Below are 25,454 nucleotides of genomic sequence, written 5' to 3'. Positions count from 1 at the left end.
AGACAGACACATATATACATCTACACACATTCATACTTATATAAATAGTCTTCCATTTCAAGTACAAAAATATCAGACAAACCTCACATTAAAATGAAATTTACACATAACATTGGTAAGGAACAGAAACTACAGTGAGCTCTTTTTACTTCACTGCATAACTGAAACCTCCATGTTTGTTCATTAAAACCACAAAAGCCAGGAATTTTGAGAGCATCTCGATAAATCATGTGGCAGTATCTAGCCATAGACATGTAGGATATGATTGAATTTGTCCTGGTATCTAAGCTACTGGGCTCAGAGGTAAACCTTGTCGGTCCATGTCAGCTATCACATACAGAAAGACTTTTGTCGACCTATAGTTTGGTTAGCTATTATGAAGCAAGTATAGACTGCATACATCAGGGTTCATAGTCTTGCGTGTTTAGAAAGAACCACTTAAAAGCAGTCAGATATAAAACTTAAAAGACCTATTTAAAATCACGAAAAATTGGTATACCCAAGGCAGCTCATTTGGTTTTAAAATAATTATAATCTGTCTTCAGAGAAATTTTTAAAGAAATACCATAAATTCTGTGATCATCGCACAACAGGGCGTGGTTGATTTCTTAAAGAAATTTAATTTGTATTTATTGCAACACAACTAAAGGGGGAAAAAGTTGACTTTTTTAACATTAAGTGGGTAAATAGACTAATAAAAAGACATAATGAGGCCAATGCTTCAGATCCCCATTGTTTACAAGAACCCAAAGCCTTAAAGCTTGGAAGATTTTAATCAAGACTTCCATTAAGCACCCTGTGAATATCCCAGGGATTGCAGGAATTTAAACAAAGGGAAAGTAGAATGCTTTTAAAATGACTTAATGTAATTCAGTATTGAGATATGTAACAGTTTTAGCCATTAAACAACAGGTGACATGTCCCAGCCAAGCATGTGTCTTCCTTCTCCACTGCAATACATCAAATAAGGCAGACAATCAGCCACCGGGTCAAATCTAAGAGAAATCATCAGTAAATTGGAATAAGAATCTAGGAACATAATTATGACAGCACTTGTATACAATGCCTCAATTCAATAAGCAGAGCACATGGAGCGGACATGTTACATGGTGATATGGGAGATTTTGGTGTGTATTTTACTTTTACATTTATCCAAGGAATTTAATGTTATTTTCTGTTTATTGATTTTAATACTCCCCTTTCCTCTCTAAAGAGTCTTAATTATTTCTTTTGGTTTGGGGTAGCATATAATAAGATAGGTGAGGCATGCGCGTTATGTGTTTCGGAACAATATCTTAGGGAGGAACCTAGATATACAGAGAGAAGCTTGCAGCGTGAACTCGGAAATGTCAAAACAGACTCCTTCACTGCAGCTGGGGCTCGCACATTAGTTTCACCAGCATCACAAAACTCCGGTTGTGCTTAGATGTCTTCTTTGTCTGTTCTTAATATTTCCAAAAAACTGCCTTTCAAGTCGCAACAGATAAAGTTCAATTCTATGAACTTTAATTTTAAAAAGTAGAATAAGAAGAGATCATTAAAAATAACCCTGAAATAATAGTCATATACATACAAGAAAGCCTCACTTAACTGTGCAAATTAAATTTATATATTTCACTATGCACATACATACACACATAAGCAAATGTAATATTAACAAATAAAGAAAAAAGAGACTATGAGTTCATTAAGCAGAAAGGAGGTGGGTACATAAGGAAGACTTCACGCAGGAAAGGGAAAAAGGAGAAATTGTATAATTATATTTTAATTTCTAAGCCACACTTTGTTTTACTCCGGGAGACCTGCCATCTGCTTCTGTGCTGTATTCAGTCTGCTGGACATTATCTCTGCTCCTTGTCTGGGAAGGAGCCAAAGCCCTGGTAGCTATAGTTTGTCTGTATTGGTAGCGTTTCTAGGGTACTTTGTACAAATGAGGCTTGCAAATACTCAACGATTAGGAGAAAGTCAATGCGATTGAACTCCCTTCAACTCTTCTGTTCCCTGAAAAAGATGTCACTCTCAACTATCCCTCCAATATTCTTTCTTTTCTTGAGTGCTCAAAATGTTTCATTGTGGTTATTGTTCTGTTGGTAGAATTAAGTGGAAGATTTCCATATTTACTCTTTTATTCATGATTTCTCCTTTTACTCTCAATAGTTTTTTTATAATATATCCTGATTATGATTTCCACTCCCTTTACTCCTCCTTCAACCCCCCATCTCTCCTCCCATCTGGATCCATCCCTTTCAGTCTCTTATTAGAAAAAAAAAAGCTTCAAAGGAATAGTATCAAAATAAAGATTTATTACTTAGATAATTTAGTATAATATTTGTATTACTACTTAAAGAATTTCATGCATTTTGATCATATTCATCCCCCAACAGCTGCCCCATCCCCAATTCTTCCCAGATCTACACTTCATCTTAAATTAGAAATTTAATCTGGATACACTTCGAATTGGATAGGAATAAATTCAGCTATTCACCCTCCCTTGACTAAGAGATCTACTACAATACATTGATACTGGCAGTTATATATGCCATCCCAACTGATGGCACCCATGCGTGGTTCTCCAGTGTTGGCTATGATTCATAATCTCTTAGAGTCTCACAAATTTGGACATTACCGTTCAGTCACTCACGTACATAATAAATTTTCCTAACTTCAACTTTATACATATAAGTTTGTCTATAGAAATTATTTCCATTTTCAACGTGTTAATGAAGTCTTCATGTTATAACTAACAGAGCTACAGATTAGATAATTGATTACTTCCCCCATCCCAATCTTATAAAACCATATTATATAATACATCATAGTAACATAATTAAAAGGTAATCAGGATATCATTAGGGTCCGACAAATGGTTCCCTGTTTTCCTTTTGAGATTTTTCCAAATAAGCATTTAAAGAAATTCTCTTTATATTACACGTTAGCTCCCCATATAATAAATACATAATTTCTGTCTAGTTTTTCCAGTTCCTCAAAATAAATGTGCTGGGCTGAGTTTTCATAATTTTCTCCTTGTGAATTATCTTCTCTGTTTTCAGATTCATCTATTAAAATCTGGGTCTGTTTAATTTTAATAATTTAAAATATATTTCTTAGTTTTTAAAATCATGTGTGTATGTATGTCTTTAACAGTACTTCGGGGACCCACAGAGTTCAGAATGGGGTATTGAACAATCATGGGCAGGAATTACAGGTGACTGAGCTGTTTAGTAAGGTGCTGTGAACCAAATGTAGGTTCTCTTCAAGAGCAATATGTGCTTTTAATTTCTGACTCATCTCTCTAGCTCCTAGGTTCTTGTTGATGTTGTTTTTCAATTGATTGGCAACAAGCAATAAAATTCTTCATAAAAATTTATTTTTTCATTTAAATGTGACCTGTTATGCTTTTGATTAAGCATTTCTGCTTTTTCTACCTTTTATGAAAATTTCCTTTGCATTACTGTTGTTTATACACACATCCATGTTACATATTACTTTAGGGTAGGAATATTTATTTTGCCGCCTTTTTAGCTTTTAAGGAAATTCTCTGTTATTTTTTGGACAATAAGGAAGGACGCACTATAATGTCAGAGAAAGCAGATCTGAAGTTCCTTTTAAATTCGGCAGGTTCATCGAAGTCTAAATCAGTTTAGTCCTACTGGATGTTAGTTCTTCGAAAATAAAATCTGACCCAAGGTGAGTGTTTGTAATTATGCATTTGGATACGTGGCACATGCATTCAAATTTCATGAAGGGAAATTAATTCTGAGGGCTTTGTTAATAGCAGCATAATTAGAAAAATAAATAGAGATGAGATATAGAATGCTTTTTACACTTTCCTTTAGTAATCAATTTTCATGTTTATACTATACTTGTTAATGACTCCAAAGAAGTCCAAAATTGATTTATTTATTCAAACTACCGTCGATGTGCCAAGCATTGCATTGAGTGTTGCTAAGAACTTTCTATGTGCACAGATACACATTAAATTTATATTCTTTCAAAAACGTTTTAGGAAACAGCTAGATCCCTGCATGGTTATAATGTTAAGTCTCATTTTAGTATAATTCACTATTAAAGTAACTATCAAGTTAAGCAAGCAATTTACCTTTCAACTATAAAGTGAGATAGATAGTCAAGAGATTCTTTGCTGGTGCTACACAAATGCATCTTTTTCAAACTTTTACAGTTATTAACTTTCCCCCTATAATAACATCTAAAGAAAATGTTAGGGTTACTATTTCTTAACTACCACTGTGGGACAATTATAACTAATGGAAGTCCAGAAATGATAGTTTTCCTATTTCCCAAGAGTATATATGCACAGCCTGGTAAAGTGACCTATACTTGCCCATAGATGCCTTTACTGTGTCATCCCACAAACAAACCTAATTATAGGAGCAGAAAATCAAACTCCTTGAAAAAGAAAGCAAGATGAAATTAACTGCAAAGATATCCAGTGCTGCACGTGTTAGAATAGTAAAAACTGGATGTAAATGTCCAACTACAAGGTCAACATTTTTTCTAGAACAAAATACAGAAAATTACGATAAGCATGATGTGGGAGACTATATGCTGGTAATTCAAAAGACTTGTATTTTGTTATAAAGTTAAACCAGATGCTATTATAATATTAAACATAAAAATCCACATTGGTAATCTATATATCTTTGTGAGTGTACACATGTGTATCCATAATAGGATATACTAAACATGCTGAATATTTGTATTCTTTCTTTCATTTACATCTATGCTACAAGATGTTTACAATGAACATATACTTTTATTGGAAAGAAAAATGCTAGGAAATAGTTATTTTACATTTTGTTTTCTTTTCCTAAACTCTTCCTAATCTCTTTTCAACTCTACCCCTACACTCAAACTAGAGGATATTGCCAATGCTGAAAACCACACAGGCTAATTAGAAATATGGCCCCTTTCATTACGACCACCCATACTTCAAATAGTTCATCTCTGAATAATGAGATATTAACTCTGAAAGACCATAAACAACTAAGATAGGTTTATAGTTTTAAGATTTCAGTGGGATGAAACTGAATTATTCACACCCATTAAACAGAGTTTGGATGATTCACAGCCAATTTTATTTTTATAATTGTAATGAAACAGCTGGGATTAGAGTCTATTCATGGACTCCTAAGATATTTGCACCCACCTGCTAAAATTAGTTTCCTTATCCCAAATTCTGGGGTGCACATCTGATGGAGAACAAAACAGGCAATGCTGCTCAATGCCAGCAAATTAAAGACACAGGCTTTTGACTGCCACGTTGTCACCTGGATCACAGCATTTCTCCTACTTCTATTTCCTCCCATCCCTAATAATGCCTCTAATTACCTGATTTCTCCTCGCAACATGGCTATTAATAAAGGATGAGCATTATCTTTTAAGAAGTTAAATTTAAACAATGGGATTTTTTTAACAATGAGATTTTTTTTTAAGGTTTCAGATTGTGTGTGACAGTTATTCATACCTAACTAGTTTCTAGCTAGTACCTGAAAGTCATATTTAAATTTGTAATTCAGATGGATTTTCTTTCTTGAGATTAGCTTAAAATATAACGTTTGTGCGTTATAGACAATTCATCCATTACGTCATACATCAGAATGTTTAGGGTTCAACAGAAAATTGACTTGGCTTATATATTTACCATTTAAAGGAAATTTGACCAACTGTATATTGTACAATCTAGAATTTTCCAAAGTAGAAGAAGGGGAGTACATAGGGTTAAATGACTCACCGAGGGTCACATAGCTACTTAGTCACAAATTAGGTTTATAACACAGGACCTACTTTCCTCCAGTCTATGGTATTTCCCACTGTGAAACCAAGTAGAACAAAAAGAAACTATGAAATGAGAAGTAAAATCATGGTCTTTGTATTCATCTGGAAATAAAACCCGATAAAGTGAAGTACACACTCGGAAAATCCAGATGCAGGGGCTCTGAGTACTATTTAAAGTAATGGCAAGATATCTTGCTACTTTTCAGACATAGTCAACTTCCAAGTGACTTTGAGGCGAATTCTTACACAAACCAACTAGAATTACATCACACAGTGTAAAGTCTTCAGGGACACAGGTCTAAAAGGACATGGACATATCATCAGAACCATTCATACAATCCACATTTTGGAAAACTCAAATTTTCTTCATTCTAGTTATATAATTAAAACAAAATATATGGTTTTTATTTTGTTATTAAGAAAACATTCTGTGGTGAGTTTGAAATGAGCAAGAACTGGTCAAGAATGATTTGCGGATATTCTAAAAATTTGATCAATGATGCCATTAGTTGAACTGTGGTTTGCAAGGCCGATAAACCAATAAAAGTTTACAAATGAATTAAAGGCTACTTTTGCGGTATGAAGGACTTCTTCCTGTGAAAGGCAGATGATTACTCTTTGGAAACTAAGTACTTTTAATTTCTTAGATTCCACAATAGAAGGCCACTTTAATGTGCCTTGGTCAAACAAATGTGATTGTTATAAAGCAAGTCTTGGTGAACATATAATTAAGGGTGGTCTGAACCTCTGTTTCTTTTTAAGCATGTAACAAGTGCTAATGCAGTGTCAACATAGAAATGTTCTCTTTTTTCTCCTTCCTACTTTGTTAAAACACAACAGACATTGAATCTACGATTTTGATAATCTCATGAAAAAAAATGTTCTTTAATGGAGTGTGAGTGTTTGGGCAATATAGGAGGATAAAGACAGACATTTTTCAAAGCACAGAAATTCGAGTTCTGTTCTCTTATGACTCAAAACCCACACAGTTGTCCATACATAGTCCAACCTTCACCTAAGGAAAATGAGGTTTACGCCAAGGATAGAGATTCTGAGAAGTAGTACGACTATGACCCTAGAAAACTAGATAGAAACAAAGAGCAAAATTGTTCCCTCAAAAAAGCCAAGTTGGTCTATGGAGAGTGTTTTCACCTGAATCATTTGTGTAAATGTTGATTAGGGGGAAAAGAAACCTGTTTTGAAATTAAACATGTCTAATAGTAAACTAAAACCTATAATTTGGATACGATACAAGGTAAGTATACACCTAATATTAGAATTATTGGAGTCTATGTCTATGACAAAAAGCAGATATTTGGGATTATCAGTTATTCTCTGAATTCTTTCTTTCATCATTAACTAACTCAATGTGGAGGTCAGCAGCACATCAATAAATAGTTACTGCATATTATTACCCATGTTTATTATGACTGGAATTATTTTCTGTCTTACAAATATCCTATTACATAAAAGTGAGTTGAATATTATCATTAGTTACTAGAAGTATTTTCTCATATGAAATATATTACAAGAAATATATCAAAGAAATGCTGAAACATTTGAATGATAGCTACAACGGGATTATGAAAGTGTTATGTTTTTATTATATATTAGTTTGTTTGTTTAGTTGTTTGGCTAGCTATTGATACAGAATCTCACCAATTTGTAGTCCAGGCTAGCATGAAACCTACTGTGTCAATCAAGCTGTCCTTGAACTGGAAGTAATTTATCTGCTTCAATATTTTGAGTGCTGGGTTTACTGGTATGAATTTTCAGACCTCGTGGCTTCAAAGTGTTCTTTATAAGTAAAACTGGAAATAGTCTAAATACTCATCGGTAAACACATTAATCAACAAAGTGGCTAACCATAATAAAACAAATAGCATGACATAACTTTATGAGCAAGGAAAAATGTACATGCCATATTGTAAACTTTTAAAAGTAAATTAGGAAATTAAAAGGTATATAGTCCTATGCTTCAATAAAATACATATGTGAGTGTATCTAAAAAACACAACTGATCTCAAAATATGAACAGAAATAATTTGTGCATTGAAATATACTAGTGGCCTTCATTTTCTGTAGTGTTTTCTTCTTTGCAATAGGCAACTGTCACATGTATAACTTCTGAATGCTGCTTTTCAGTCTTATTCATACACACATAGATGGTAGGTGCTCACAAGAAGCAAACTCTTGTAGGGAGTCCCACAAGCAAGCACTTATTAGCAATCATAGCACAGCCACGGAGGCTACGCAGGGACCCTGCAATTTGACAGCCAGGGCTAGCATGTCATCTTTGCCTTGACATGTAGTATGAGTCCTGGCAAACTATTTAATCTCACTGCCTCCATTTCCTCATCTAAATAAAAGGAGTAGTAATAGCTGAACTTCAAAGATTATGAATTAAGATGATGGCATTAATACCCCAATGAATTAATAGAAAGGCAATATAAATTGAAATGTTAAAGTTTTGATTGCTTAGCCATTAATTATAAATAGCCATCTCTGTTTTAAAAGTTCCTTCATTTTTAATGCCTTTCTGGGTATGATTTTTTTTTCTGAAGGAGCTTTCCAGGTTTTGTCTTCTTCAGTGAGAATTCCAATTAGACAGCTACAGAGCTGTTCTTGTGATATATTGGATTATAAGTTAAGCTCATAAAGTTAATTCTCTGAGAAGAGATTATTTTATGGGTCATTTATCTACCAAGACCTTTTTTTAAAGCATGGTCAAGAATAAGTCTTGAATATAAAAACTTAAATGAAATGTAACATTACGGATGAATGTAATTCAGTACACCACAGTGTTATGAATCTTTTGATTTTCTCCATATAAATTATTGATTTCCCCAAAAAGCTGTAGCAAAAACGATATTCATTTGCATCTACACACTTGAGAAATAATCAGAAATAATTGATTTTTTAAATGTAGAAGAATTAAGTATATTTGATTTCAAAACATGTGTATGTTTTAGCATTTTCTGGCTAACTTTAATGTTACAAATAAGCACATTTCCATATTTATCCCTTTCCTTATTAATATGCCAAGGTCAAATTTACAAAATTGAGAAACTATTGCGTTAAAAAGGCAAACTACCATGTAAAATTATTTTCGAGAGGCATTTACTACTCTATCTTGAAGAAGAATGCCAAATACTCAATTTAGCTTAACTGTTCTAGAATTAGAAAAACAAAATTAAGATTCCCTTTCCTCACTTCTAAGCACCAGAGACAAAATATACTGTAAGTGAATGCTTTCCCAAAATAAAGTTTATCTATTTGGAAATTAATACTAATGATCAATATCTATAAATGGCATTAGTTCTCCAAAATGAAGGAAGATTAAAATTCTCTGAAACGTCCCTCATCTTTATACCACATCCAGCTGTAGGAACCCCAGCTTTCCAAGCTTTCTTGAGTAACTGACAGACTAATCACATAACCATCACCCTTGCCTACTAATCGTTAAACGTTCTTAAGCAAAGCCTATGGACAGAGAAAAAAATCAAAGAGAAAATAATAATGAAGATATTGTTTACTTTTCTGATGCAAACAGTAATGAAATCTAAAATAATCACATATTATTCAGAGTATGGTTATTTTAAAGTAAAATATTAGTTTACATTTAGATTAGTCATGGCCAAAAAAAAAAAAAAAGAGAGAGAGAGAGAGAGAAAGCTAGATTCATATCAGGATGTCTGATGGCTGACACACTTCCGAATCACTGTGCAGCTCTCTGTATGTCTCAAATGTGGGCCACCTGTATACTATCCACCCTCCCGTGTCTAAATAAGCTCAACAGTGGTTTCCTTTGGGATTCCTGGTTTCTGCTGCCTCAGTCAGTGGGGGAGAGGTGGGGGAAAGGAGACAAGCAGAAGGTATTCCTACAGGAAACAACAAACAGATACTGTAGTAAGGAACACCACCACTGCACACTGCCTGCAAACCTGCACAATACACTGAACCATATCAGCTTCCCTTGGCTTGGAAGCCGTGCCAGACTTCACAGAGAGTCTAGTTTACAACAAAGCGTGTTTTAGCTGTGTGAGAATGCTTTTACAAAGAGCCAATGGAGTTAAATCACAAAATAAAATTAGGCTACCAGAAACCTCATTAGTAAAACTAACAAAATCAAACTTGCACATATATGTGCCATTTCATTATTTTTTATCCATCAAAAATTATATTACATTGTAAACGATTAAAAACTAGTAAAGGGGGGGGGAAGACTACCTGACTCTTACTTAGTAAAAATAATTAAAATGGCCATACTCACTATTATGAACTACTAAGTTCAATTCGTGGGCTTTATGTTTAAAAATGCCAAAATATATGGGTTTAGATCATAAATATTCTTAATGGATGTCTCCCGGAAAATGCACCAAACACAAGGCACAGGCAGAGAACTATATAAGAATTACACAAAATCTAAATAGAAAAAAAAAAATAAATTTACTATGTCTTCTTTCTCCTTTAGGCAAGGATTATTTCTATGTGCTTCTGATGGCGTCTCATTCCATGTGTGCTGGGATATGTACATGTAAAAAAAATACTCAAAGGTGATGACGAAAACGATTATTTACATCAACATTACATCAATTTTTACTGTAGGATGATTTAGATTTTGGTTTTGCTTTCATTAAATAGGAAGAAAAACAATGTATCTTTTCCCTTCAGATCATCTTTAATTTTAAAAAGCCCCTGAGATCTCATATCAAATGTTGTAAAGGTGTTCATCATGGGGTCTCCTTTGCCTGGCTGCCAGCAGACTGTCCCCAAAAGAACATTTTTGCATCTGAATGGACTGTCCGGTATCAGCAGCCTTAGACTTTAAATGTAACACTGCTAAAGAAAGGCGGAAACAAGGCCGCTTTGTACTGCCTAGGTATCACCTTTACAAGATGAGCGAATAATCACACTCCCTCGGCTTATCAGGCACTCTGAATCTGCGGATCTCAAAGGCACTGACAAACACTAATTAACTGAGCCACACAGCGGTGTTGAGAGGAAGAAGGCAGTAAGTAGATCCTGGGTCAGAGATAGATGTTTGGGTTTCCTGCAGGCTGGCCTTTGACAAGCAGGGGCCAACCCCGGAACTCAACGCCTCCCAGAGGCCCACATCTGAAAATCTCCAGGAACGCCAACGCAGTGCAGAATATAGATCTTAAAACCAGCAAACTTCAATAAGGATGTTGAAGGAATAAACCTAAATCAGCTTCACTGTGGCTCGGTTTTCCCTGGGTGTGCTAAAGAAAGTTCCTAATAACTTCAGTGCTCAACTCTAGGATAGAATTTCCGCCTACACATGTAAGTAGGGCACTATCTCAACAAACGAATTGTCCTACTTCCCCCTCTAGATTCAGCCATTAAACTTACCTATGCTTGGGCATTTGTTTAAAAAAAAAAAAAAACAAAAAAAAACCCCTCCATTTGATAGTGACAAAATCTTTGCGATATTTAAGTAACAGTATTTTTCTTCCTATTCACATGGTAAATATCTGTGACATAAAAATAACTTTAAAAATTCTACTACAAGAATAAAATCCAGAAGGATAAAAGAGGAATTAATAAAAGATGAATATAATTACATTTGTTATATGTATTTCCCTAAAACTAAATACACATATACACAGTTTTAGAAATATATCATAAAAGAAATGGTTATGAAAAAAGGTGCAAAATTGTACATAAGTCAATCAGATCATAATCTACCATTTAAATATGGAGGAATAAAGTTATGGGAAAACATGTAACTAATTGATTATCCTACTTTGGCAAGAGTAATGTTGAAGATACTAAGTTCTTCTCATGGTCAGATTTAAATATAAGTAAAATTACCTGGTGGGTTTGTCTTTGTTAAACTTTGGTGACCATTTCAGGAATAAAGTTTTTGTTTTGTTTTTGTTTTTTAAGAATAAAGTTTTTAAAAGGCAAAGATTGCATGTAACCGTGGACCATTTTAACAAGAAATATAACAAAAGTTTTATTTAGCAAAACAAGCCTTAATATTCAAATTCACAAACTATTCAAAAGTATACTAATATTGATTGACTGATATGCAAGAAAAACTCTGCCTTTTAAAAAAGCAATTTACAGAGGAAAACTCTGGCCAATTTGTTGTCCTTTGTTACCATCTAAGCTGAGTGAGCCACAAAGGCGGCCCGAACAACTTAACATTCTTTACACATCTAACCTATTCTTCATAAAGTGAAAATGAGAGGACATTCACTAAAGGAGAACATACACAAAAGGCCTGAAAGTCCCAAACAAAGGCCACTTCTGCCCTAGACCGAGACACAACAAAAACAAGCCAATAAAGAAATAAAAGGGCTGACGCTATGAAAAGAATATTGTGAAATGTACAGCCTTCACGAGACACTTCCTTCGACACTTGCAGGAATGGAGCAAGCCACTACCATTAGACCCAGTAAAAATACATTCACTTAAGAAAAACTTACAAACATGTTATCACAGAAATAATTTTGAAAGAAGCATTCTAACCACTGACTTTATGAAAGAAAGCTACATGCATTTGGCCTAGTCATTGAAAATGTCCCATTTCTTAGCTGCAGTCCTGAACTACTTTACGTCAACACATTCTAGGACAACCTTTTCACACGTGACTTTTTCTCTCGGTGCATACATCATGTTTGCACAGTTCAAAGTTCTTCTCTCCGCAACAACAATCTATGTACAAGCAGCGACTAGCATACTGGACTGCATGCTGTGTGGAATAAGCTAATGAAAAACCGGCTTCCATGCCAAAGGTAGATCTCTACATGTAAATAAACATGGCTGCCAGCAGGTCCCACTGCACTTCAGAGACTCAAAAGTCAATACTCCATCCTATGCCAACGTAGCACATGGCATTGTATTCCAAGCATCTCCGTGTTCTTATTGTGCATTTATAAACATACTAGTTTGAAGTTTTACAACTACCCAAGTGGATTGCATTACTTTTGCCTTTAGTAAACATGGTAATGACATTCTGCTGGTTACTTTCTTCCAGAATGAACAGATAGTATATGTGCTATGATAATTTAGCATCCCATATTCCACCACCAAAACTGGGAAACTCCTCAATTTCTCAGTCAAATGCTGCTTTGTTTATTAAAGTGAAGGGGTTTCTTTGAAATCTCACTAAGATATATATCAAAACTGGAAATTGAGTTAAGAAATCAAACCAAATATTGCACAATAAACCAGATTGGCCACTCTTTGTACTGCACCTTCCTAATGCTGGGACCCATCAATACAGTTCCTCATGTTGTGGTGACCCCCCAGCCACAAAATTATTCTCGCTGCTACTTTTGTAACTGTAATTATGCCACTATTATGAGCTGGAATGCAAATATTTGGGGGAGTTAGAGCTTTTCGAAACAATTTTTTATTTACTCTTTGTCAGTAGACTAAGGGAGTCCTAACAGAATCACTGAAACACAAAGGTATGCATTTTAATGGGTCAAATTTTATTTAAGTCGCAGAATAATGTATTTGTCTTTTAAGAAGTGTGTGCGTGCCTGCATTGTGAAATGAAGTAGAAGGCAGCCTTGAACGATCATCAATCACAAGGTTAGGGTCTCAGCCACTCATCGAAGACTTAGCTGGGTAGAAGATCTTCTACGTCAGCTGCTGATGCAGAGGAAGTGAAAGGGCAGTTGAAATGGTGCAATTGAAACTTAAAGTCAGGGAATTAAGGAAGTGGAGGAACTGAAGAGAACGAATTGTTCTCAGAAGTTTTACCATCCTCAGGCTGATCGCAGTACCAATAGGCTTTTCATCCGACTCCTTAGCCAACTACTTATCATTCCAAATTCTTTGAGCATACAAGGAAGGCAGAAAAACTGACAGACTGGAAATAGTTTTTGGTTTTTTTTATTTTATTTTTGTTTTTTCGAGACAGGGTTTCTCTGTGGCTTTGGAGCCAGCCTGTCCTGGAACTAGCTCTGTAGACCAGGCTGGTCTCGAACTCAAAGAGATCCGCCTGCCTCTGCCTCCCGAGTGAAAAAGACACTGGAATAACTTGGAGCCATGCAGAAATGTCAGCTACGTGGAACAGGAAGAAAAAGGGCTCTATTGGAAAGTACCCAATTGTACCCCATTCTAAAGGTGTCACCGGAGGATAATAACATATATAAAATATATGATACCCATTCTCCCTCTCAAGCAAAAGCCACAAAAGGCCCATGAGACCAGAAAGGCTTGGAGCACTGAGAAAGACTATGTACAATCAGACAGGTGCATCTCTCTGCAGTTAGGCAAAGGGAGCTCCCGGAGGGCACAGAACTGTTTGTTTGTTTTTTTCTAAAATTACTTAGAGAACATTTGCTCCAGCCAAACAGCAGGAAAAGCTCTTTGTTTCTCAGGGCAACAGGGGTACCCCCTCTTCTATGTCCAAGACTCCTTTTAGCTCTAGGACTTAACTACAGGTAGGAAAACAAACTGCTTTTTTTTAAAAACTGCACCACTTCCAAGGGGGCCTTGCTTAACTCCACTCCACAGCACCAGAGACACACAGAATGGCTTCAAGAAATCTGAAGCAAAATGACAAAGGAGCGGCTAAGATCAAGGCAAAGCACTTCTCTCCAGTGTCCATGACCACAGACCCGTGGTCGATGACCTACAGGTCAAAGCCTTAGGCTGAGTGAGCACAGGTTCCTAACCAGGTGTTTTTGTAAAGAGAGCTAATTTCTGATCCTACCTTCTATGCCAGGAACATAGCTTCAAAACCATCCTGAAATCTCTAAATTTTCTCAGCACGAAGGTGAAATGCTGAAGGGTACTTAACTGCTCTAGTCAAAACACACATATGGCACACCGGGAGCTCGTGACGTTTCAAAAGCTAAAATATTTCTTGAGAACATTGAGTCTACAACGCGTGCACAAAAATGATGGCTTTCCTTACTTTGCACCCGTGTTTTCCTCCCTAAAAGGCCTTGCGATTATGGAAGACAAAAAACTCTGCTTTTGGCAGCATTTGTACTATTCGCGTTTAGATTGTTCTCATCCTTTTCATTCTTCCTGGCAACTTAATTACAGGCGTCGTTATGTCGTTGTTGTTTGTTTGTTTGGTGGGTGTGTGTTTTAAGAAATGCTACTTTCTGGATTAACATCTCGCCCAGGAGTTTACATTCTTAGTGTTTTAATCTCTGCTCACCTCCCTTACTGGGTTCTGTACCACAGCAACTTAAACAGCGATCAGCTATTTGAATCCAGCTGAGCATCCTTATGGGATTAGGATGCTCCCTCCTACAAAGGTGGTTTTGTTGCTTTGCATAATCACCAAGAATGATTAACCAACATTCAAACCAGGGCTGAGAGCAAAGACAAATAGGCAGCTGCCTACCTGTAGGCTGCTTTCTGCTCCTTTGGTCTTCATGCATCTAAAATCTCAACACAGATCACTTCATTTCACTACACAACACATTAAACTAAATATAGAGAACGTTTGTTTCCTTCAAAAGATAGAAATGATTTTAAAAAGTAAACCTTCCTACCCGTAACAGCGACTGGGATTCGTCCTTGGTCTTGCTCTCGCCAGAAGCAGGATACTGCTGGGTGAGGGAGGCAGACTTCTCGCTACCAGCAGGTGCTCCTTGCAGGAAGCCCTTGGTATCGACGGCCAAGCCATACATAGGTCGTGCCAGGTGGGCAGCTTCGACGTTGGGGCTGTCTCTCAGAGTCTTTGTCTGCTCTTGGGAGCTGGACACAGGTGTCAAGAGCCCTAGGCTTGCTTGAGTGTAGGATGGACTGCCCCGCAGGATGTCAGCCCCCCTCCAAGACATGCCACGTAGATCATCGTTGGAACTCTCAGTCCAGACTTTATCTTTCAGCCCTTCCTTGTCATCGAGTTTCTCCCTCTTGACTATGCTCTCGGGAACCGTCTCTCCCATTTTAGAGTCTGGGTTTAGCAGACTGTAGACCTTGAGGTCAATTTTGGGCTCTTCTTTGATGGTGGGTATGGCATGGCCATCCTCTTCGCCATTAGCGGTAGTGATTTCCTGTTCCTGGCAGTGAACCGTGTTGAAGTGCTCCAAGAGTGACTGAGTGTCAGCAGCTGTGAAGCTGCACTGGCGACATTTGTAGCAGCTGTGTGCTCTCCTGGAAGGAAGAAAAGAGTCAATGGGAAGCCAGGATTTGGAAGGGAATATTGTCTGTGCATGAGGACTAAAATAGTCCGCATGCACCTGACTTCTCTCGTGCAATGCAGCAGGCTGAAAGAAACACAACACTCTCCACTCCCAGAAAGTGGAATTTAATTAGCAGGCATTTTCACTCCAATGTAAGAATCTGAAGTTTTCTTTAGCACTAACAGTCATGAAAACACACACACACATGGGGGGGGGGGTGTCAGCTGATTGTTTACTTTCGTTATCATCCGCTCTGTTCACTTTATCTGGGTGGATAACAGTCAACTCTGTATTAGTAAGATATCTGTGTTCTGAAAACTGATTTCATCAATGTCCTTTCCACTTTTGTTTATCTGAGCTATTAATACATTAACATTTTTAATGCTGAGTTCCTTTTTACACCTTTTCCCCATATTAAAACATCCTGATTACAACATTCCTTTCTAGCATGTGCTATAATCAATTTAGCCATGAAATAAGGCTACCTGACCTATATAATCTAGAAAATAAGATGTGCCAAAACAAAAATATGATACATAAATTGCATAATCTATAAATAGATATAGAAACTGAGGACACTGAATGTCTGCTAGGTGTCAAACAGCCTGGCAGTGGCTGCAAAGATAAAGTTGTTAAAGGAGTCTGTATATGTGGTCCTGTGTGTACTTTCTTTATAAAAGTCATAAACAAATAAACTGTATTGCCATATGTTATAACATCTCCATTGTTAAGGAAAGATAGCTGCTATATTATCATGATAAATGTTTCATTAAATAGAACATAGGTATTTAATTGTAAAAAAGCATACTAAAAAATACACAATTTTTGCAATGAGGCATTCTTTCTTTGGTTAAAAAGTCTTAGCTCTCTAAATATCATATGAAGCATTTTCTACTTACCCCATGTAACCAAAAAGGTAGCACAGTAAGTTCTATGAACTATCACTTGAAGTCACTCCAATTATAGATAAGCATCAATATATCATTTTGCCAACTTCTAGCTACATAGTGGTAAAATAGGAAGGAACTCAGAGTCCTTGATTACTTGGCATTTATAGGCACACTTCACTACACACAAATATTTAGGTACAGAGAATGATGTATGGTAATAATGGCATGAAAGAGAGTTTCAGGCATATGAGGGTAGCTTAGGAAAGTCAAGACACTTTCTGAAGGAAGTCTACAAATCCAAAGGACAAGAAGGAGCTGTCCTATTGGGAAGAAAGAAGGAGGTGTCCTGATTAAGCTTACCACTGTAGTAATGAAATACCATGACCAAACCAATTTAGGGAGGCAAGGCTTGTTTGACTTACATTTCATCATTGCTTCATCATCTAAGGACGTCAGGATAGGAACTCAAGCAGGGCAGGAAACGAGTCAGGAGCTGATGTAGAGGCCAAGGAGTGCTGCTTACTGGCTTGCTCCTCATGGCTTACTCAGCCTGATTTCTTATAGAATGCAGGACCATAGGTAAGGGGTGCCACCATTCACAATGACTGGACACTCCCAGATCAATCAGTAGTTAAGAAAGCCCTACAGGTTTGTCTGTAGTCTAATCTACAGAGGCATTTTCTTGGCCAAGGTTCCTTCCTCTCAGTTGACTAACGCTTATGTCAAGCTGACATAAAATTATCAAGCACAGGAGGAAAAGAGCACATTTTAGCAAATCTGAGATGTGGAAGAGGCCACTGTAGACAGAAAAATAACAAAGAAGTAATTAATGTGTTGGTGATTGTCATAGGAAGGGTGGATACTTCTGAAACCTTCGGAGAGAAGTAGGCAGGGATGAACATGACAAACATATAGTTGAATTATCGGGAAGAGACTATAACAGTTTTTGCATTAAATGTGTCTTGCTATGAGTTACGTCTGAGGATGAAATGTCAAAACAACAAGGCTCCCATGTCCAGGGTTCATTTGTGGACAATAATAATGTGGAGAAATGATGCCTTAGCCAGTCAGTCCACAAGAAGCTGATGCCACAAACCATCTAACTCCCGGGTCAAAGCCCAGCTTTTCAATATGCTGAAGCCTAAATGTTTCATGATATTTTTAAATCAATGAAATTACTGATAAAATAAAAAATGAAACAACAGAGGGGAGGCTGCAAAATATCTTGCAATAGAAAAGAGAATAAGGACAATACACATTTACAAAACAGGTCATGTGAGGCAATTCTAAAGCTGCCTCAACTTCCTGAAAAACTGCCTAGACACGACTTAAGAACCTAAATGTTTAATGAGCACCAAAGCAGGGACCAGTATGTAACATGAAAACCATGTTACCAGATATATCGTGATTCTAAGTGACTTAACAAACTCTCAAGGTATCCCTCATCTTTTTAACTTTAAGGAAACACAGGTAAAGCCCTTATTCTCCTTAGGAATCTTAAAACACACGCTGACTATCATTTGTGACAAGAGAGTAATGATGAACAGTAAAGCAGTAAGTTTGGCTTCAAAGTTCTCACAAGACCCGACTAATTCTTCCCTCCTTGAATCAAGTCTAAATAAATGGTAGAGGGCTAATTAAAAAGATGATACTTCTTCCAAAATTTGGGAGTGATGTGAACATTTCAATGCACATTTCTAATACAGAGTGGTACCTTTCAGACTCTGACATTGACAGTCATCATCTAGAGACATGGATGAAGCCCAGTCTCTGACTTAGCCTGCCGGAACTCAGCAGCTTGCAGAGCATTCTCACAGGAACTTCTCATGATGGGTATCATCCATCTCTCATCACTCCCTTCTGAGATTCAACTTAACAGTGGCACACATTGAAACAGCAAACAAGAAAGGTTGAAAAATATGTGGCTGGGGATGTTCGTGATGCTGATGTAACATGGAGTCAAGAAACGACAGAGAGATACTAAAAAGTATGTACATGGTACAAATTGAGAGGTACTATTTATTGTTCATTGTTTAATTAGATCGTCTGCTTATACTAAGGCAATCTAAAAGACACTATAAATGTAGTATATATTTTGGATTTAAGTTCTATATGCTTCAATCAAGTGAAGAACAAACATTCTTCTCACACTACCAAAGGAAACAGGATTATATTTCCATAGTCTCCTTCCATTATAGAAGGCTGACAAAAAGGAAAATTAGTGTTTCTCTTATGCAACATTTGGAACTTTCTAATGTGAAGACTCAATATGACTTTTGTACTCACAATGAAGGGATGAATAAAGAGAGAAATTTAATGAACATCTAACTCATCATTTCTCTCCAGGAAAAGGAAAACAATTTTCCATAGAACAGCAACTTGTACTTGAATTTTAGTGACTTAGAATTTCTGTGAGAAGGAAAGGTTTAATGGCTTATCCTAGTTCATAGAATTGTCACATGCTGTAAAAAATATTTATATTGTATCCTTCTGAGATTGCACCTTGCAGTTAGCTTTTAACCTAAAAGTAGAGTTCATTTATTAATTTCTATGATTTTCATAATTCATAAAAGGATCAGGAATATTTTGAGAAAAAGAAACAGCTAAAGGATGCTACTTACTTGATAAAACTCTCATGCTGTGGTGATCTGAATGAAAATGGCCTTAATGAACACTTAGTCTCCAGTTGTTTGGGAAGGATTAGGAGGTATGGCCTTATTAAAGAAAGTGGTAGACTTTGAGGTTTCAAAAGACATCTTGTGTATCTCACCCTCTCTGCCTCATGTATCTGGATCACTGGATCATAGATACTATATCAGCATCAAACCCTCCTGCCTGCCGAGACATGGTCCCTGTTATGATGGTCTTGGGTTCCATACCTCTGAAACTGTAAGATCCCAACTTACAGTTTTGGTTTTACTGGAGAGAAACAGCCTGCAAAATAATTATCCACTTCTTACTTTGAGATTGTCTGATCAATATTTAATTTGTAGTTACTATCTATGGTGGCGTGGAGTGGGCATCTTCAAACAGGTTAAACCTCTTCCTTTTAGTATTAAGAGAAAATACCATGTCATGCCTAAATAATTCCAATTTATGATTTAATTTTAAAAGGATGATATGACCTAATAATTAGTCAAAATAGAAATATGTCTTCCAATAAAATAAAAAGCAAGCAGTGAATAGGAAATAACATAAAAATGAATATAAGCCAGGCAATGGTGTGTCACACCTTTAATCCCAGGACTTGGAGGCAGAGGCAGGCAGATCTCTGTGAGCAACAGGCCAGCCTGGTCTAGAGAGGAAGTTCCAGGATAGGCTCCAAAGCAACAGAGAAGCCCTGTCTTGAAAAACAGAAAAAAAAAAACAAAACTCCCAATATAAACTGAAAAATCCAGTCTAAACCTCCTCTTATTCTAAGACAAGGTAGCTATTTTATTTTTTATTTTTTGGTTTTTATTTATGTGTTTCGCAGACTTAGAGATTGAACCCACAGATGTGGGAATCATATGTTATGCACTCTCCCATTGAGCCCTAGTCTAGGTAAGTATATTGCATACTTTCAGGATCTTTCTGGAAATTTTCAAAATTAATATCTACAAATAAAGGTAAAAATACTGCATATTATTTTATCTGTGGTCTCTAATGTCCTTAGTATTCTTATGTTTCTCAGGGGCAGCTTTCAAGTTGAAATGCTATGTCTATCTTTGAGTGTCCAGGCACTGAGTTACTAGACACTGTTTAAAAAGTATAAACTCTCCACAGATCTCATTACAGCCACCATGGCTTCGCTGTGCTAGAAACTGTACGCATGCACAGTAGACTTGTTATTTTCAGATTTCCTTAACATAAATATCTGTTTTTCAATATGAATAGAGCACAACATCCATATAAAATATGGTCAGAGCAATGTTAATTATTTCAGACTAAAACATACAAACAACAAATTTAAATATATTCATAAATACCACAATGGACAGGTAACTGTGACAGAGAGATTTCCAAGGTCTTATCTGAACATTTCTTGCTTTTATCCCTAGAAGACTGTCTGGGTAAGCAGTAGGTTGATTTATTTGGCAATATTCCCCTGCTTCCGGTTTCCAACTTCGCCAAAGAGAGCATGCCAAACGACTTCTCCTTTCTAAGTACTTCATTGTTTGTTGGTAGCTGCTCTGAAGGATCTTGGCTTTTTACTTCTGCAATAATATAACTGTGGAGAAGTTTATCTGTATATAATACATTTTTTTTAGTGTGTGTTATGCTTCTTTGAGTCTATGCATTTATATCTTTCATCAGTGAGCACTAGAAACTGTTCTCAATGTTCCCCTCAAATATCGACTGTATAACATCTGTGCCATTCTCTTTATTATTTCTTTAAGATTCTGATTAGTTGTGCATCTGTAAAGATCCCATGGTATTTCCATATTTTACTATCTGGTTTCAGATTTTCTACTTCCCTGCTGCATCTTCAAAACTTTCTCTATGGGTCTAGAGAGATGTTTCAGCACTTAGGCAGACTGATTGCTTTTTCAGAGGACCAAGGTCTGATTCCTAGCATCCATGTGAGGTCTCAGAGCTATCTGCAACTCCAGACCCAGAGAATCCAACACCTTCATCAAGAAAACATGTTGCATGCACAAACATGCAGACAAAACACCCATACCAGTTAAATTATTAAATTAATTAAATTTTTAAATAAATAAATAAATGTTTATTCAAAAAATATTGTTCCAATATCTCATTGTGATAAGCTCACTGGCTTTCTATCATTACCTAATCTGTCAATTATCCTATTTGTTTTCTTTAGTTTTCAATGATTATGGTCAGGAATGGTATTTGTTCATTGGCATCCCTCAGAAATTTATAGTTTCACAATGCATGATAATTTTAAATAGCAATTATTTCCTCCTTAAACATGTAACAATTATGATATCACATTATAACTGAAAACCCCTTTATCTAAAATTCGTATGTAGCTGGATCTATCATTTCTGCTTTCCATTTTTCTCACACACGGTGGATCTGCTCTCTGTCTGCACAGCAAACTTTGTAATAGTGAGTGCATACAAAACTTATCTTAACACATGACTACTTTGTAAGCAAAGATTGATGACTTTTCTATAAACAAATTTACATTTACTTCTGACAGAGAAGAGAAGAGCACTGAATGTGGAAATAACCTAATCAGCAGCAACATTAAAGTGGAACTCACAACTTCGGCCTCTCCCTGCAGATGACCCCACACCAGTCTTGGCCACATCCAGCAGACATACTGGCATTTGTCCTCCATGCAACCTCACATGCCACACTTGCTTTTCACTTCTCCCTCCCTATGGCTGAGCTCATTCTGCGTGAAGTAAAGAATAAGCTTCGGAAATTCCCCTTAATTTGGGGAAGTCTGGCAATGCATTAAAAGTAGATTTTAATGAGCACGGTTGCTTACACTTATTTTATAAGTCTTTTGTCCTACTTAGGACTGAAACATAAATTATAATACTGGCCATTTTGAGAAAGATGGTGGCCAATAGAAAAGAGAGGCAATGTCTATTGAGTGTTAATTAAATAAAATACCTAATGCAAGAGAAGCAGATTCATGCATGGAAAACACCTGACAGCCCTGGGTGAGTTAGGGGACATTATAAGTATGCAAAAACACTAAGGAAGGATGATAACTAGACCATTTCCAGTTACCGAGTGGATAATATTTCAGCTCCACTCAGAACAACCTGGCTCTTAGGAAAAGTGTGTATACATGGAATCCACACTGAGCTTCTCCGAGTGCCACATCAACTCTGTTCAGATGTAATGTATTTCACACACACTGTACAATTAGAAAGAATATGCTGATTTTTGTGACAGTTTCAGTATTGCACATAAAGTACTCAAAACCTAGACTGTTCTATCACAGTAACATCAAATGATAATAGAAGCTCCCTACCAGGGTTAATATAAATAAATAGAACGTAATCTAGGAAGATAGAACTGAGATAAGGTGAGATGACCTGTTAACCTATTTTTAAAATGTGGCATTGGCAGTAAATACTTCCATAGCAGTTTGAGTTTGAAGCACCTGCATAGCTGTTTCAATTTACATCCCTAAGTCTTCGAATGTGACCAACATTTCCTTATACTTCAGCAATTATGAATTATGACTCTGAAATCATAAAGTTCCAAATTTCAAAAAGTTCTATAAAAACTCCCAGATAGTAGATGAATGACCTCCAATAGAAAAGGTGCTTAAATAAACAAAATTATGTCAGGATATAAGTGTGTGTGTTATTAAACTACTCAATGACCTAGGGACACATTCTATTTAATTTCTTAACTAGTAAAATGCTGGGAGCTTAACTTAGATTCAAAGCCAACATACAACTGCCTTTGGCATAGACCCTTAGTTCCTCCTTACTCTAAAACTACATAATGAAAGATTAAAGTGTAACTCACCTTGGAGCTGTCAGTGTATTGGAAACTACTATGAAGGGAAATGCTGCTGGGAATTCCATTTGCATAAAGACATTTGTGAAGATCTATGTGTGCTCATGTGTTAAACTTCACAAATACAGTGCAGGGCAGGAAAGAATAGTCTCATCCTGGTAGAGGTTACTTTAATTACTAAGAATCAACTAAATCCTGACATTATTAGGAAATCTCTTTTATGGAAACTTTTCCTATCTTCAAAGATTGTTTTCTTTATCCAAAAATACGCTGGGTTTTTTCAGACAAAGCTTTAAGTAATGACCTAGAGTCCTGAAGAAAATTTGTTAGTCCAAATCATCTGGTTGCTAGGTCTATCAGTCAACTCTGTTGTGTGTGTGTGAATATGCATGCACACATATATGCACATATTGCACACACATATGCACATATGTGCGTTACCTTGTGTACTTATTCCATTGTCTTCATAATTAAGAAAGTAAAGAGGATTTCTTCAAAATAGCCACCCCCTTTAAAAACTACTAGATCACCTATGTTAAAACATAGTGTAAACACCACTTCACAACTATATGTACAAAATATGCAAAAATGCACCCATACCTCTACATCCACATTAGTGAAAGTCAAGAAAAAACTGGTGCTTGCTTGCCCAGAAATAAATTAGCATGCAGCTAACATCATCGAAGGAGACAGAAATACTCATCGCAAGTGTGAACACATATTTGATTGCAGGACTGTGTCTTTCCTAGGGCTGACCTTATAAATTAAACAGTGTAAATCTCAAGTAAGTGTTTTCTGAACATTTTGATTCACTGTGAACATTAGGATGCCCTTCAAATTAACATCTAACATTTAGCCTATTCTTGGACTGCTTCATTGTTGATGACTGAGAAGACAAACATGCTATGCCACTAACATAGAACCTCGGAAAAGAATGAAAGGCATCGTTTAAAGTCTTTGGGGGAAAAAAAGCCTAAAATAATCAGCTGTTTTAAAAAATCTTTAAAAGCACATTGAATAGTAAGTGAAAGCTGACAACAGTGGCTCACTCCTCTGACCTCAACATGTGGGAAGCACCGAGGCAGGAACACTGACAAGAGTTTGGCATCAACTTGTGCTATCCAGTGAGTTACGCTCAGTTCAGACTATAGTGTGACCATGTCAAATAAATAAACTAGGTAAGTAAAAACATAAACAATAATAAAAAGAAAGTAAATAAAGTTTTCTCTTTGGGGGTTAGAGGCAGAATAACAATAATAACACCAATAAATGCTCAACTCTGCACACACTGTATCTCCAAGACTTGAATATCATTCCAGAATCTAACCAGGTCTTGGCTTAAGCTTGCCTTCATTGGGAAGGCATTTCCTGACTTGCCATTATTAAGCTATGCTCTTCCTATGTTCATTTCGTGCATAGCCTTCTGTTCCTCTGCTTTTATGGCACTTCCCGATCCTGACAATCTGCAGGGGCCTTGTCCTCCCTACCAAAGTGTCAGCTCCATATGGCCAGTGACTGTGCCTAGCTTACTTACTCCTGTACAGACAGTGCCCGGTACAATGTACACTTCCGAAATGCAGAAGGAAATGCATATATTAAAAGAGTGGTTAATGTAAACTCCTCTATAGAAACTAGGAATGGGAAATTTGGGAAGTTAAGACTTATAAGGGGAAATCAAATAATTAGAAGGAATGTGCTGTGTTGTATATGTGAATGATTTTAAAATAACCTGTTCTATCTGCCCACAAGGAGTGACAGCATAATCAAAATCATGTCTATTAACAAAATCTCACCTCAACATTATGGTTTGTGTCCCAATCAAGGATATATTTTAAGAATCAGCAGTGAGAAAAATGTCCAGTCTCATTCAAAAAGAACAATGAGCAACCATCTCAAACAGATTGCTTCCAGAGAATAAAATATATTCTTAAAGAACCTTTCATTTGGGAGCTGTTCCTTCAATAATTACAGGAGGCAGAGTCATACTAGCTAAATTAGTAAACTCATGATCCACTTCACTGAGAACTTGGAAATGCCCTCCACGAGCGGTATAAAACACTTAGGAAACATGAGAACACATGACTAAATTAAAATCTGAGGTCATCATACTAATAAGCATGCCATCTGCTATGCTACAGAAGAACTTCTTGGTGACTGTCCTGCACGTTCAGCCACGTCAGATGCAGACCCACCCATCCCCGCACCA

At 36.4% G+C, this 25,454-nt stretch overlaps 1 protein-coding gene across 3 annotated transcripts in view; it reads right to left on the bottom strand.

The window, feature by feature from the left end:
• Trps1 (transcriptional repressor GATA binding 1) overlaps positions 1 to 25,454 on the bottom strand; it is a 232,354-nt gene that overhangs the window by 145,669 nt on the left and 61,231 nt on the right. For all 3 annotated transcript variants that reach the window (XM_075961033.1, XM_075961034.1, XM_075961032.1), the window contains one exon: positions 15,291 to 15,894. In XM_075961033.1, coding sequence (XP_075817148.1) covers positions 15,291 to 15,894 — 604 coding nt within the window. The remainder of the gene's footprint in view (positions 1 to 15,290; positions 15,895 to 25,454) is intronic.

The sequence above is a fragment of the Microtus pennsylvanicus genome, chromosome 2, assembly GCF_037038515.1.
Source record: "Microtus pennsylvanicus isolate mMicPen1 chromosome 2, mMicPen1.hap1, whole genome shotgun sequence".
NCBI classification, from domain to species: Eukaryota; Metazoa; Chordata; class Mammalia; order Rodentia; family Cricetidae; genus Microtus; species Microtus pennsylvanicus.
This window is presented reverse-complemented; position numbering and strand designations above follow the sequence as displayed.